Source organism: Nesoenas mayeri, assembly GCF_963082525.1.
Source record: "Nesoenas mayeri genome assembly, chromosome: 7".
NCBI lineage: Eukaryota > Metazoa > Chordata > Aves > Columbiformes > Columbidae > Nesoenas > Nesoenas mayeri.
Genome location: NC_137551.1, coordinates 19,935,282 through 19,949,069, shown reverse-complemented (window position 1 = coordinate 19,949,069; position 13,788 = coordinate 19,935,282). Strand labels below are relative to the sequence as shown.

The 13,788-nt window shown below is 38.7% G+C and overlaps 1 protein-coding gene across 1 annotated transcript in view; it reads right to left on the bottom strand.

Moving 5' to 3' along the window:
* Positions 1–2,557: 2,557 nt before the first annotated feature.
* Positions 2,558–13,788, bottom strand: part of PLCE1 (phospholipase C epsilon 1) — a gene marked incomplete at its 5' end in the record, with an annotated part of 125,438 nt that continues 114,207 nt past the window's right edge. The window contains 10 exon segments of the mRNA XM_080348222.1: positions 2,558–2,991; positions 3,751–3,969; positions 4,097–4,258; positions 5,991–6,200; positions 6,954–7,082; positions 8,153–8,271; positions 8,868–9,129; positions 10,056–10,219; positions 11,021–11,311; positions 12,425–12,556. Coding sequence (XP_080204348.1) covers positions 2,812–2,991; positions 3,751–3,969; positions 4,097–4,258; positions 5,991–6,200; positions 6,954–7,082; positions 8,153–8,271; positions 8,868–9,129; positions 10,056–10,219; positions 11,021–11,311; positions 12,425–12,556 — 1,868 coding nt within the window. The 3' untranslated portion in view covers positions 2,558–2,811.

Genomic DNA, 13,788 nt, shown 5'->3' with positions numbered 1-13,788 from the left:
GGGCTGAGCTGGGAGGTGTGTGGCTTTTTTAGTTGGAGCTTGATTGCTGAATTGCAAAATTCTGTTTTGCTACAACAGTACTGAAGATAAGCAGTGGAAAGTGCATGGTCTCTGGGAGGATATGCCATGGAGAAATTTGACTTTTTTATGTGTCTGTGGTTATTTTCCCTGGAAATGACCTCAGAAGGGCACTTTTTTGCTTTGGTAATGGCTACTTTATTGGAATTTTCTGCAGTGGATAGTGAAAGACTTCTTAGCTTCTGGTGACAGAGAGCGGTTTCTGTTTTCATGTTTATATGCCAGTTAGTGACTGACTTTGCTTGCTTTTATTTAATTTTCTGAGGGCTATGGGGGGCTGGTTGTCACAGGACTGCTGCTTGTAACTTCCTTTCATCCTTGCACTATCAAAAGTAAACATCCTTTTAGTTGTGCTGCTTCTTTATCCTTTGCCTGATGCAGCTACTCTCTCAAGAGCAGCAGCACTTTGTGCTAAGGTTGATGTGGAATAACTGAGTGCATGAATCACTCCCTGTAGTCACACCAGGTAACTGAAATGCTTTGTTCAGGGATTCCTCTAGGAAGAAAAGAACGTGCAGAGCAATTTCTTCACCACAGATACACTTCTTGTGGGAAACCAAAGGGATGACTCATTTCAGCAGTTGTGCCCCTGTAAATGAGTATGGATTGTTTTCACTAACTAAGCACATTGGTAACTCCCATAGAGGAAAAAAAAAAAAGAGACAACCACAACTAACTAAAATATCAGAAGATAAACATAAACCTTTCCAACAGTGTTTCTATGTAAACAAAAATGTCAAGAGTTATAGTGTGAGAGTTCTTTGTACTCTCTGGGTGTAACAGACAAAAAGACATTTCCTGACAATATGGAAAAATGTATTTAGAATTCAAAATTTTAAAATGTTAGTTACATTTATCAATGCATTGTTTTGAGTGGGGTAAGTTTTGGGTATTAACCATCTTGTGCTGAAAAAACAACCAGAAAAGTTCAAACATTTTTTCCTCTAAATCCAGAGAGAGGTAAAAATTCTGCATTTTCTAAAAAGTAGTATATGATAAATATATTACACAATAGCATATACTTTGGAACATGATAATAAATATTCTTTCTTTAAACACAAGCCTGGAAAACTAGAATTTATAAGAATAAAATGTTGTTCCTTGTCGAAGTATCACTACCAGTTAGGTGTATTCAGCTATTGTACATTATTTTGTTAAAGTAGATAAACCATAAATAATTTGAGCATTTTGTGTATATTCGCCAAAGTTAAACAGAGAAGCAAAGGAAGTTACAGTATATTTAAATCTCTTTACAGTCACTTAACACAGTGTTTAACAGAAATCTTCATGTAAAAGTGCATTATTTTAATATAATACACATAAAAGAACGCTCTGGTTCTCTGCCTTCAGTTTCCCTAGAGACAACTAGCTAATATCATCTTTTGTTTAAAAAGAGGAGGGTGACAACACACATTTGTTTGCAACAAACTTCTTCATCCACCTGTCGAGGATCTGCAGATGTGAAGGGATGGGAAGAGGAGAATCTTCCAATAGCTGCCAGGTGTATTTCCAATCTACAACATCACATTCAGCCTTCCCGGACTCTGGATGTTAATCCAGCAGCATTACCTGGATTAAGCATCTATAGCACAGGGCACACAATTGCTGACCAGCTCAGTCCACAGCAGGTTCCTTCAAAGGCACTGCAGAAGGATTCAATGATTGATGTAAATTCCAGTTTTCCAAAAATGTAAAAACAAATGAAGAAGAAGAGAGAAAATGACTGGGCTCTTTCCATAATTTACTTTGCTTTTCTTGAATTCAAATGGTTTTGATGATTCTAGGGCTTTTCTAGTAGTCTAGAAATAAGATACCAAATTTGTCCCTTCATATTTGAACTATTTTACAAATGAAAATATTATTTTTGAATTCTGTAAATTTAATGATTTAGCAGTAGTATGACAGTGCATGTCAAATAATGCTTTAATAATTAGCTGTATGTGGAAAGAGAAATGTAATCTTAAATTGGCTATATGTGAGATGGAATTATCAACACTAAACAATTTCTGCTTCATTTACGATGAGCCATAACTCAGATGATGTCTCAGTGCTGTAATAGCACCACACAAATATCTGGTTAGTATGCGGTGGACGACTTGCATGTACTATCATCTTCACAGAAACAGGACAGTCTTATGTTGTATATTTCATTTGTTTTAAGTCAAGCAAGATGGAAGAAATTGAAGCGATAAGGAAAGGATAGTAAAAATGTTTAAACATTTCTGCCAGAATTTCCACAGAGAGAAATTAACACTATAAACTTTTGTAGCTAAAAAGGAGATCGTCAACCCTGCTGATTTTATTATATGCATGTAATAAAAAATAACAAAAGCTCTCCTGGATACTTCTATTTAGTTTGGCCTAGAGCAAGAGTAACAGGACATTATTAATTAAGCACAGTTATTGGATTAAAATGCATGCTATAAAATCAACCAGGATGCAACTTTTTTTTTTTTAATGGGCAGAGAAAGTGGGTGAAACTCCATTCTTGATGCCATTCTGATTCACTGTAGCAAATGCCATAAATAAGTGGAGACGACGCTGATCTGATTGTGCCTTTGCACACCAATGTGTAAGGCTTTTATGGATCTTTCTGGCAGTCTCTTGTACCTCACTGTCATTTAACCTGCTACAACTTTGAAAAAAATACTCTGTAAATCAGGTATTAAGTGACTGGTCAGAGACAGAATCAGTATGTCCTACCTGGACAGACCGTGCGGTAGGCAGTGGTGGTTACTCCATGATGTCACTAAAAGTCAAACTGCACGCAGACCTCTCGTCCTTGCTCTGGGGACTGTCCGGCGAGACCTGCAGAGGTGCCGAGATGAATCCCCGATACTGCTTGCTTGACTTGGTTAACTTCTTGAGTTCACTGGTAAAGGAAATGCCTTTTCTTTTGTCATCTCGTGCTGCCTGTAAAAAAAATAAATCACAAAAGTGGTTTATAAGAGGCTGTTTGTTAGCTGTGAAATATGGAATTAATACAAAACCACCTAACATCGCTCTAAGCAGGCCTCCCTTTTGAAATTCAGCGTGGCTGTGCTTTCATAACCAAGCACACTCTTCTAATTGTTCTGAATAAATTAATTTAAAATTATGCATTGTCAAAGATATTTTTAGCAAATGTGATATAAACTTGTTAAAAATGTGTGCTTATGCCACGGGTACTTTAAAGCAACAACTGCTGTAGACTGGTGGCATCTGCTGGAAGGGAGAACACTGGTCCTTCTCCGAGCAGGCACGGACTTAATTCCTGCTATTTTCCAAAGCCTGAGATAAACGAACAGAACAACTTTTTCACAGGGCAAAAAGAAAGGGGACTTTGTTCCAGTAGTTTTTCCGTTCTGCCCATTTGCACAGTCCTGCTTCACTGTGATGGGGAGTACGGCGTACACATCCAGAAGATTTTGAAAAACAGAAAGCTGCAGCAAAAGACAGAGGTTGTCGTGGGATTTGCAGGCTGTGAGGGAATTGTGTTGCTGGATGTAACTGATGCAGTTTTGCAAAGAAAAAAATGGAGCTGTGGAGAAAAGAGGAATCTGCTTTTTGCTGTAGTGTCTTCTCCCTACCCAACCTCCTGTCAGGCTTGTCTCCCTCCCACTGAAAGCAGGTTCCCATTAAGCTGATCGTAGACCATCTGTAAAACCTGCTGCAAAGTATTTAATCTTTTACCTGAACCTGTTCTTTCAGCTTAAGGATAAATTTTCCTGCTCCCTTCCATTTGCTTTGGGCCTGAAACACAGACTCTTGATCAGAGAGAATCCTCTGAGATGGTTTAGATGTTGAGGACTTTTTGTTTGCTGTCTCTTTTGTCACCTCTTCCAAGAGCACATAATCACTTGGATTTGGATTGCTCAAAATGCTGTAGGAGTATTTGGCTTTGCAAAGAGTCTGTTAAAAGGCAGAAAAAAAAGGCATTTCTTCAGATTCAAGTTACTAAACTGATGCCTCAGCCGGTGCTGAGAATAACCTCCACCCCACGTGTTAAAGACCTACCAAATGGAAACATGCTGCTTACCTGCTGTATGACATCCTGAGCTGTGCTGAAGCGGGGAGCTTTGATGACGGTGCGTGGCTGCTCTGGGGAAACATCATGTACCTGAACAAAGAAACTGTCATCCTCAGAGCTGATGGCTGCATCTTCCTTTGCTTCTTGAAAGACATTTCTCTCATTTAAATTCTATAGAAAAAAAGGAACGCCAAATTCATTTACTTCAGAGAAGTGATTAATAGCTGGTGGTCACAAAAGGTTCTGCTGCCCCTGCTTCATTTCATTAAATGCAAGTCTTATTATATAAGGGTTCTGACAAGCCGCTGTTGCTGGTAATAAATCTCTGTGTGGCTGAAATACTTTTCATAGTAGACAGGGAGTGGAGACACACATTGTACATTATGCAAAAATGATCACTTTCCTTATGTATGAAAAATCAGGTTTTCTTGTGTAATAGTGGCATTAAGATGGGAGATGGTAGAAGGTGCCCTTTTCTCTCCTTGTCCCTGCACTGAAGCCAAAATAATTTAGAGAGCAAGAAGTCTGAGCAAACATTTTCCTGTGGATCAAGAGGAAGGCTGCTATGCTGTCCTTTTACAGACTCTCTGACTATGGCAGATTTTAGACAGAATTCCTCCCTGTATCTTCTCTCAGATAACACATTTCTCTCCAATCCCTTGTAACGTAGCTTGAATCCATAAGCTATAAACATGGGCTGTGTATCACACCCTACAAATGGACCCACACTCCTTGTTTCTCCATGCAAATTTGCAGCTCTGTTTCTCCTCCAAGATCTGAGGCTGCTATCTGCAGAAAAGCTCAAAATTACAGATAATGCTTTGAGGTACCGGCATCACAGGACAAAACTACAGCATAATTTAACCCATGTTTTCTGAAAGAATGAAGTTCAGCAGTGACACATTTGTGGTCACATACACTTACAAAGTAAATGGTGTAGTCAACTGAATTAAGTAGGCTACTATTTCCATGAGCAAATTTCTACCTAGTAATTTTTCTCCAAATATTAGAAATAAAGGAAAATAAAATATTGATTTGTCTAGTACAGTGGTTAATTTGTCAGATTGAAGCTTTATCAAAAATTTTGTCAAAATAATCAGTTTAAATATATTTTTTAATTTTAAAGGATCCCAGAGGATGTCATCTGTGCATGTAAAATCTGTGCATATAAACATATGTCACCATATATTACTATGTTCAGGCTAAGCAAGCATCATTATATGCTGAACTGACCAAAGAAGTGCCTCTGAAAATGAGATCATTAAATGTCTTTCTCCTGCTTTTGTGTTTCACAAGCCTGGGCACTGGCATATTTTCAAGGTCTGGACATTTTGCTCATAGTTTAAACTGAAGTAATCACTCCGTCTTCCTCCTTCAAATTTAAAGGAATCGGCTATTTTAGGCTATCATTGATAATTTCATCATCTGTTGAGGTTTTTAGAGTTCTTAAATATTAAAATCCTTCCTGATTTTTCTGAACAGAAAAGAAGCTGGTGGCATCTAAACTGATTGATAGTTGTAGTCTGGAGTTCTCTTACCTGTGATCTTTTGGTATTAACTATTATCTCTTCTTTATATTAATTTCCTCTCATGTCAAAATCTAGATTTACATTACAATAGAACTATCGGTCAAAACAGTAAGCTAGTGGCACTGAACTGTTAAATGATAATGATCAAAACCCACAAAGCTGATCCTAAAGCTGAGTGAAGTCAAGTTAGTGTCGTGCAGGTGTATAAACTCTAGTTGTCCTCAGTCAAGAGTTACGTATGTTTTTAAACAACGTACACAGCATTGACATTACTCACCAAGTAGTGAAACAAATACTGCACCCTTTTGTTTCCTGGTCCTCACAGCTATTTTTAGCTACCTTTGTAAATAACAATTTATTTAAAACAGACTTACTTCCTCTCGGGTTTTAAAGATAATCCTTCCAACATATCCTTCTTCTGGGAACCAACTGTTCAAAAGCTGCACTAGCCCTTCTTCAGGACCAATTACTCTCTGGAATGGTGGTTTTCTGCATTCACTCTTTTCTTTAGATATAAAGCTTTTCTCTTCCATCAGAAAATAGTCTGCCGCACATGAGTCAGTGCCTTTTGTGGTAGCCAAGATCTAAGACAGACCACAATAAACACATGGCAATTAGAATGCTAAATATAAACTGCATAATTAGTATTTATAAATGAGACTGAATAAAGAAGCTTTAAGATTCTGTAACTGTTCTGACAGCGGAGGCAAGACTTCTGATGTGCTATTTATTATTCAGATGTTTTACTCCGGGGTAATGTACTGTTCTCTTTAGCCTAGCCAAGCAGTTCAGCTATTCCAGACAAGGCAGTACTTATTTAAGCTTATTTCTGTCCTGTTGGGCTGGCCAGACAATTTATTAATAATCCCAGGACAGTACAGTCTTTTCCCACTGCTAGAATAACAATCCCTGTTGAGTTAACTGGTTTTTCTACTCATGAACTTCGCCCTCTAACTTTTACTCTGTATTCCTATGGTGCTCAAGTTCAGAGAATTGTGCAGAAATGCTTGTCCTTGTTGTAAGGACAGCCCACTGCCTCCATCACTCACAAAGACTGTTTTTCTTATCTGCATATGCCCAAATTTAAAAGTAACTAATAAGAACATGTTCTAGGATTATAAACCCATTTTCTGAAGCCAAGATTGGGGAGATTTCACTCATGACAGTCTGTGTTTGTAATGAAATTAATTCCACAAAAGCACATTTCTGAAGCACCTCGTGGCTGTGACGAATGAACTACAATGACCCTGCGATCTGGGAAATGCCAGGAGAACCATGTCCAGAGGGATGTTAGTGTGGATTCTTGCAATTAGTCTGCAATTCAGAGGGCAGCTTACCTGCTGGAGAAGCTGTGCAGCCATGGTCCCCTCGCTTACATTAAAAACAGTGAAAGGCTCCAGGCCTGGAATTCCATGAATTGTCACTTTGTGAGTCACAGCAGCTTTCCTTTCCCCTGTGCTAAACAACTGTTCAGACAACATTCAACAGGTTACTGAACATTTTTACACAGGTCTGTTATTTTTAGGTTGCATAAAATAAACTGTACACCCAAGTTGTAAGGACCCCGACAGAGCAACGCTATCCAGCTAACATATGCATCTTAGACTACAGATCAAGGCATTAAAAACCGCAACAAACCAATCCTCCAAAAGACCCCAGCCCAGCTTGAAGCTGAAGAGAGAGCGAACATAAACTGCCACTGGACACAGGGCAGATCTCCATTGCTCACTGTCTGCATTTTAGCTGAGCTCCAACTACTTGGATTCAGTGTACAAATTACTGGATGGAAATCTATAGCTTCATTTTACCCTCCAAACCATTTATGTTCTTCCTTTCTGCCCAAGGTAATTCACCAAGGTAAGCGTTTGTCATGTATTCACAGGAGGACAGCGTCTGCAACACATCCACTGTTCACACCATAGCTCAGGAGGTTTTACCTTAACACTTTAGGAATCAGCAAAATCATAATATACAAGCTTAAAGTTCCTAAAACACAAGTAAACCAGGCAACCTAACATTAAGGGCTATTAAAAAAAATAAAAATCACATGCGTATATATTACATACGTGTATGTATACATATTTGTGCATCTAAATGTGCACACACATATAAAAATATGTATTTATGCAAATACAGACTCCATCTTTTCCTGTAATACAATTTAATTTTACTCTCGTTATTGCAAAGTTGTTGGTAATTTGCATATTTCAGGGGTTTTTATCCCAAATGCAGTGCTTACGATTCATGCATAAAGGAATGCAGGAGGCAGCTCTGAACCTTACAGCTCAACCACACTCCTTCCACACAGGGGTCCTCGTGCTGTACCTCAATACAGCGAAAGCCAGACTTTGAAAAGATTCACACTCCCACAGTTTCAGAACCTTACTTCCATCAAAACCCAAAAGAACTGGGCATCGAGGTACTTTCAAAAAACATGCAGGTTTAAGGGGCTAATATCTTTGAACAGTCTGGTTCAGACCATAGTAGTCATTAAGACAAGAATACACAGCATTCACAAAAAAGAAAAGAAAATTACCACAGATGCAGGCAGAGTGTTTCCAGAGGGACTTTCTTCCATTCTTCGACTGTTTATGAACAGACTAGAAATTTCTAACGCTTCGTTGTGCAGGTTATGGAGCTGGACATGTCTGTAGCCTAAAGAGAAAAAAACCCTCTATAAGTACTTTGCCACATCCTAGAATACAAGCCTCATAAATGTAAAACTCAAATTTGCTGTATTTATAGATACAATTTGTCACACCGATAGGATTTAAAGCACTGTAACAACACTGCATGAACAGTGTCTGTACAATAGTGTAAGCCAAATGCTGTGAAATCCTGACTGCCTCATATAGCTGCATACTTTTGTTTTGCCATAATATTCAATATATTCATACATGAAATAAACAAATATTAGAATATGAATGAAACAACGGCAAATTCTCACTGGGAAAAGGCATGTCTACAGCCAGACCTCCTCATACGCTAAGACTGTTGTGTACAGGATGCCCCAGTCTCTGCAACAGCACAAGATGTGACTTTTTACCAAGTCACTGGGGCAGCCTCCAGCTCCCAGGGAGTCTGTTTAATCAGCATCATGCTGCCAGGGCAGAGCGTGTTGTCTGACACTTGCTCCCTGTCTCATCCAGAAAAATTCAACCAGCTGATTAAAAATATCCCTCCGGCAGGAATCAGTCCACGAACCTGCTGGACCATTTTGGCCTAGGGTATCACTACAAACTATACTGTACCTCTTTTGAGAGCTTTAAGGGGAATGATTCTCTGAGCTGCAACAGCTGAACTGTTATTTTCAACAACCGCAAAGCGAAGAAAGACCAAATCTTCGAAGTGAACCCGGAAAAGGAACTGCTCATTCCACATGGGGTTGAGAGTGTTGCGGTGAATGGGCTTTGTCCGGAAATGGCAGCTGTCCAGGGGCATCCCCAGCACGTCGAGCTCAATGCACGGGCTGCCCGTGCTGTTGCTGGGGCAGACGTTCTGTCCAGACACGATCTGAAGCCGAGGAGTACACAGAGAAACCAATTAGTGGAGCAATTCTTTTATTGTCACGATTCTGAGATAAACGTTGTTTAGCACTCCCCTAAGCACAGTTTGTTAACATGCTGATTTAATTACAATGCTCCCCTACTTTTGTAGTTGCCAGGGCAGTAATTTCAGGAGCAGTGCTGCTTCAACACCCCCCCCCCATGCCGTTGCCACGGTATCTTTCCTCTGAAAAAATACACTACACATAATGAGTGTAACCATTCAAGGCATTTGAAAGTTAATCCAGAAGGAATGTACCAGTAATGTAGTCAAAAAGGATCAAATTTTCTTCTCCATTACTTGGGGCTGATGGCACTGACCTCTGGCTTGCTTTGGCACGCACAACACGAAAATTAGGTGTGTGGTTACCTCAGATGGGAGAATTTTGACTTTTATGAATCTCACTTTTTTTAAACATTTCCTGGAAGGAACTAGCTTCTTAGAATACATTTTTTTGGCCATAAATGCATGAACTATATATCCTATTATATAACTTAAATTTTTTTTTTTAAATGTTCAGTACAGCTTTTCATAATGGCTTTTTGTGTAGCTTCTCAATTGTTCACAAACATGAAACATCCAGGCACATGTATAATTTTACACAGTTGTGTAGTCCCAGGGAAAGTGCTTTCAGTACCGGGTTTTGACAAATATTGTGAAGGAAACAGTGAAAGTAACTATGGATACAAACCAGCCAATAAAAGAAAGACCATTATTTGCTCCTTCCCCCTCCAGTTTCTGTTAGTTATACTGACCTTCAGAAGTACAACCAACAATTAAAGGTTCAGTGTTTCCATACAGAAGCATGACTGTAATGATGGTTAAAGACTGTAGTTAAACATTGTCTGCTTCTATCTGTTTGGCTGTATTAAATTCCCTTTTAGTGTACTTACTGTTAAAGAATATATAGCTGGCTCCTTATTATCAAGATCTCTTTCTAACGGACAAAACTGCTGGTACATTGAGCAATTTTTATCCCACAAAACAGGAGGTTTCAAAACATATCCACAGCCGCCATTAGCCTCAAACATCGCTGCATTAAGTTGCAGAGGAAGATCTGTGAAAGGAAGGCAGTCAAAACTGACAAAGAGCAATAGTACAATGGAAAAACTGTAACACTGAAGGCAAAGACACGTTTTAACTGTCCTTTTTTAAACTTTATTTTAGTTGTGTACTATCATTCTTGGTTTTTAGATAGCTGTAATTCATGTATCGAATCTATCCAATACTTAATTACACAAAACTATAAGAACAGTTCATTCTTTTCTATCTCTTTCTGTTGTCTTTATCCAACTGTAAGGCTTGTCTGCACCTGCTCTCGGAGCAGGTATTTGCCCTGAACTGCAGAGTGAAAAGGCATTGACTCTGTACCTTTGTAGATGACCTAATAGATCCCCCATTGAAAAGGTGAAGAAACACAAGATAGGGTAGAAAATGACCCCAAAATGTTTTGATCAACATTAAACCAGCATCCAAGGTGGCACTTCTAAGTAAAAGAAGGTTCAGTACCTTTTTGTACTTGGAATTATTAGAAAGGGATAACAGCTACTTGAACTAGGGAAAACAAACAAACAAACAAACAAACAAAACTTCAGCAATAAAATCAAAATGGAAAGTGTTGGTGTCCAGGCTTCTGTGCTACCAGGAGATCTGCTGCATTGGCATAAAGCTCCTGAGCTCTGGGATCGCTACTCTCAAGGACCAGATTGTCGTGGTATGAACCTGCTTGTGCTGGGGCTCACAGACAGGTACATTCGCTTGTGGTAGCAGGTAAAAGCAAACACCAAACACAAATTCACAGTTTAAGGACTTATTTCACATTTTAAACGTATTAAAATGTGTGTTCATGTAGTCATACCATCTGTTTGGTAGTTAAGAGCCACGAGCTGTACGCCATGGAGCCAGAAGATGAGCGGATGGGGATTTGAGGAGTCAATGCGAGTGGCAGCGGGGTAGGTCCTCAGGAGCTGACAGGTGGTGTGCTGGATCAGCTTCTGCGAGTACCGCCTGCACAGCCGCTTGGCCGCGTTCTCGTTCAGCGAGGAGATGTGATAGCACTTGGGCGTCCTTATGATAGCACTGAGAGAAGCGGGAGAGTTGTAAGGAGAGCAAGGATCTTCTCCGGTCTGCCGCATCACATCAAAAGGACCTAGAAAATAAACAGTAAGCTCAAGATACAGCCACAGATCCAGAGACTCCAAAATTTCAATGTTTTCTAGTGAAAGACGTGTGGCACACTTTGGTTATAGTACAAAGAGGTGGTCCTGGAAAATGACACTATCAGCGTGCCACATTCCTTCTTAGACAGTAAGAACAATTCATGAGAGGATACATGATGTTTAAGTATTGAAATGACACTGTGATTAGAAGTGCTAACAAGCCTTTTCATAAAGAAATACTTAATTGGCATTTGCCTGAATAAAATAAAGGACTAAGAAAAGATTGAAACCTATCTGCTAAGTCTCTAAACAGGAGGTCTACAGAGGCTGTAAGAGTTAGGGAACAAAGCCAGCAAAATACTTACATCCTTTAGAATTAGGCACTAGGCTCCTTCATTTTTAGGACACTGGCCTCTAACTGGTCTGCTGCAGCTGTGCCCTTGTGCTCAAAGAAACGCAATGTTCCTTGAGCCAGAAAATACATACAAGAAAGGGTACAACTCTGTAACTTTCTGTTTATGGCATTCACCTGAAAGGCAGGGAATCTGGGTCTCATCTCTGCTCAAGAACTGAACTTTCTTTGTACTCTTTACATCTGTTCATATGCAGAAGTACAATTTCCAAGTTCAAAAACTGAATCATATGCGGAGTCTAAACACCTCCAAGGTGGAACACGGGAGTTTGCACAGTTACACATTTGTACTTGGCTGAATTTTAGGCAACTAAGTCCTACTTCAGACACTAAAAATCCTTTTCTGGATCCAGCCCAACGTTTCTGCCTTCCATTTGTACTTTAAAATACTCATTCATACCTTTTAAAACACAAACTTTAAGATACATCACTTAAAATGTATGTTAGGTTTGAATCATTTACAAATTAGGGTCCTCATATGCCTGACCAAGTAATCCTATTTTAACATTCCACACTCTACACTTCAGTTATAATAGTGTTACTGTAATAGCTGCTGCGATAATGAAAAACCATTCCAAAGTTCAACATCTTACACATTGTAAAGTATTTGATCTTTAACAACTTGGTCTGGTACATGTGTTGGATTACAGAGTCATTCCATGTGACTGGTGAAAGAAGATGCTAACTTTACCTTTTCCAGATGCTTTGGCAAGAGCAGCTGATTCCCCAGGGCTCAGCCTGCCAGGATTGTTGCCAAAAATGGACTTCCTGCTTTTTCTTTCTTTTCCTCTGCTAGAGCCAGATGAGTTTAGAGTTGACAAGCCTGTTCCCATAAATGTAAAATAAATGAGCCAAAAAACATGACCAAGAGGGCATGACATTTTCCATCATATTTTACATTATTTTGGAAGTCATGAGTACTCCTCTTATATAGTACACAGGACAAGTAGTGTATCTTTCCCCATAATTTAATTTTAATATCTTTTACATACATACATGCCTTTATATATGTATATATTATGTGTGTTTATATATATAATGTATATAAAAACTGATATGAAGCAACACAATAAACAGTTATCTCTTTGTGATATAACTTTTCTCCATATTAGTTTTTGGCTTCGGGAAGGTAGTGGCTCTGTCTCAAATTACCAAATGGTCCTAATTAATACTAAAAAACCATGCAGTAACAGTCCTAATGTATTCATCCTTAGAATAATTAAAAGCAAATAATTTCTAGAAAAGCAATAAATCTGTACAGTAGCAAATATTGTGGAATTCATATAAATGATTAAATAAATGCAAGAATATTATTTCAAGATATAAGGTAAAGGAAGAAGCTAAAATGCTGCTGGCTAAACAGTTTAACCTCAAGATGTTTTCAGAGTTATCTTCTTCTGTTTAGAATTTGTATTGCAATGATGGGAAATACAGTAGGTGTGCAAAATCCATTAAGCATTTAATGGCAAATATGTACTAGAAGTGGAACTGGAAAAGTCTAGCAGAGCTGTTATTCAAACATATGCATTCTAGCAAAATAATCATTAAAATCATGATCTAAATCCCAGTGAAGTAAACAAACTCAATCCCGCTTAAGGTCAGTTTATTTCTGTTGACTTGGAGAGAGGACATGGCAGGCCAAAATTAAACTAAGTCAAAACACACAACAATTATTCTGACACCAACAGCAGGGAAGGTGCGAGATGGGTCTTTCAGAGACCTAAGCTGTACTTGTGATATAAAATATAGCAAAGCAAGTACACTGTTACTTGCCTAACTGTGATTCACAGAATGACCCTCATGAACTCACATCAATTCACACCTGCCTAAAGGCAGTTCTGGATTTAATACTAATATTTCAGCTACAAATGTAAACCACAAAGAGGATACATTGGACTCTCTTCTACTGAAGTCTTTCCACAGCTGTAAATTTTCAGCTCTTAATCTTTACAGCATGTCTACGTGTACTTAGTAAAATTATGCTTGTAGTTTCAATGGAACTGCTTGGGTTAGTAAAATTTAGGATACATAAAAATGTTTTCAGTGTTGGAGACT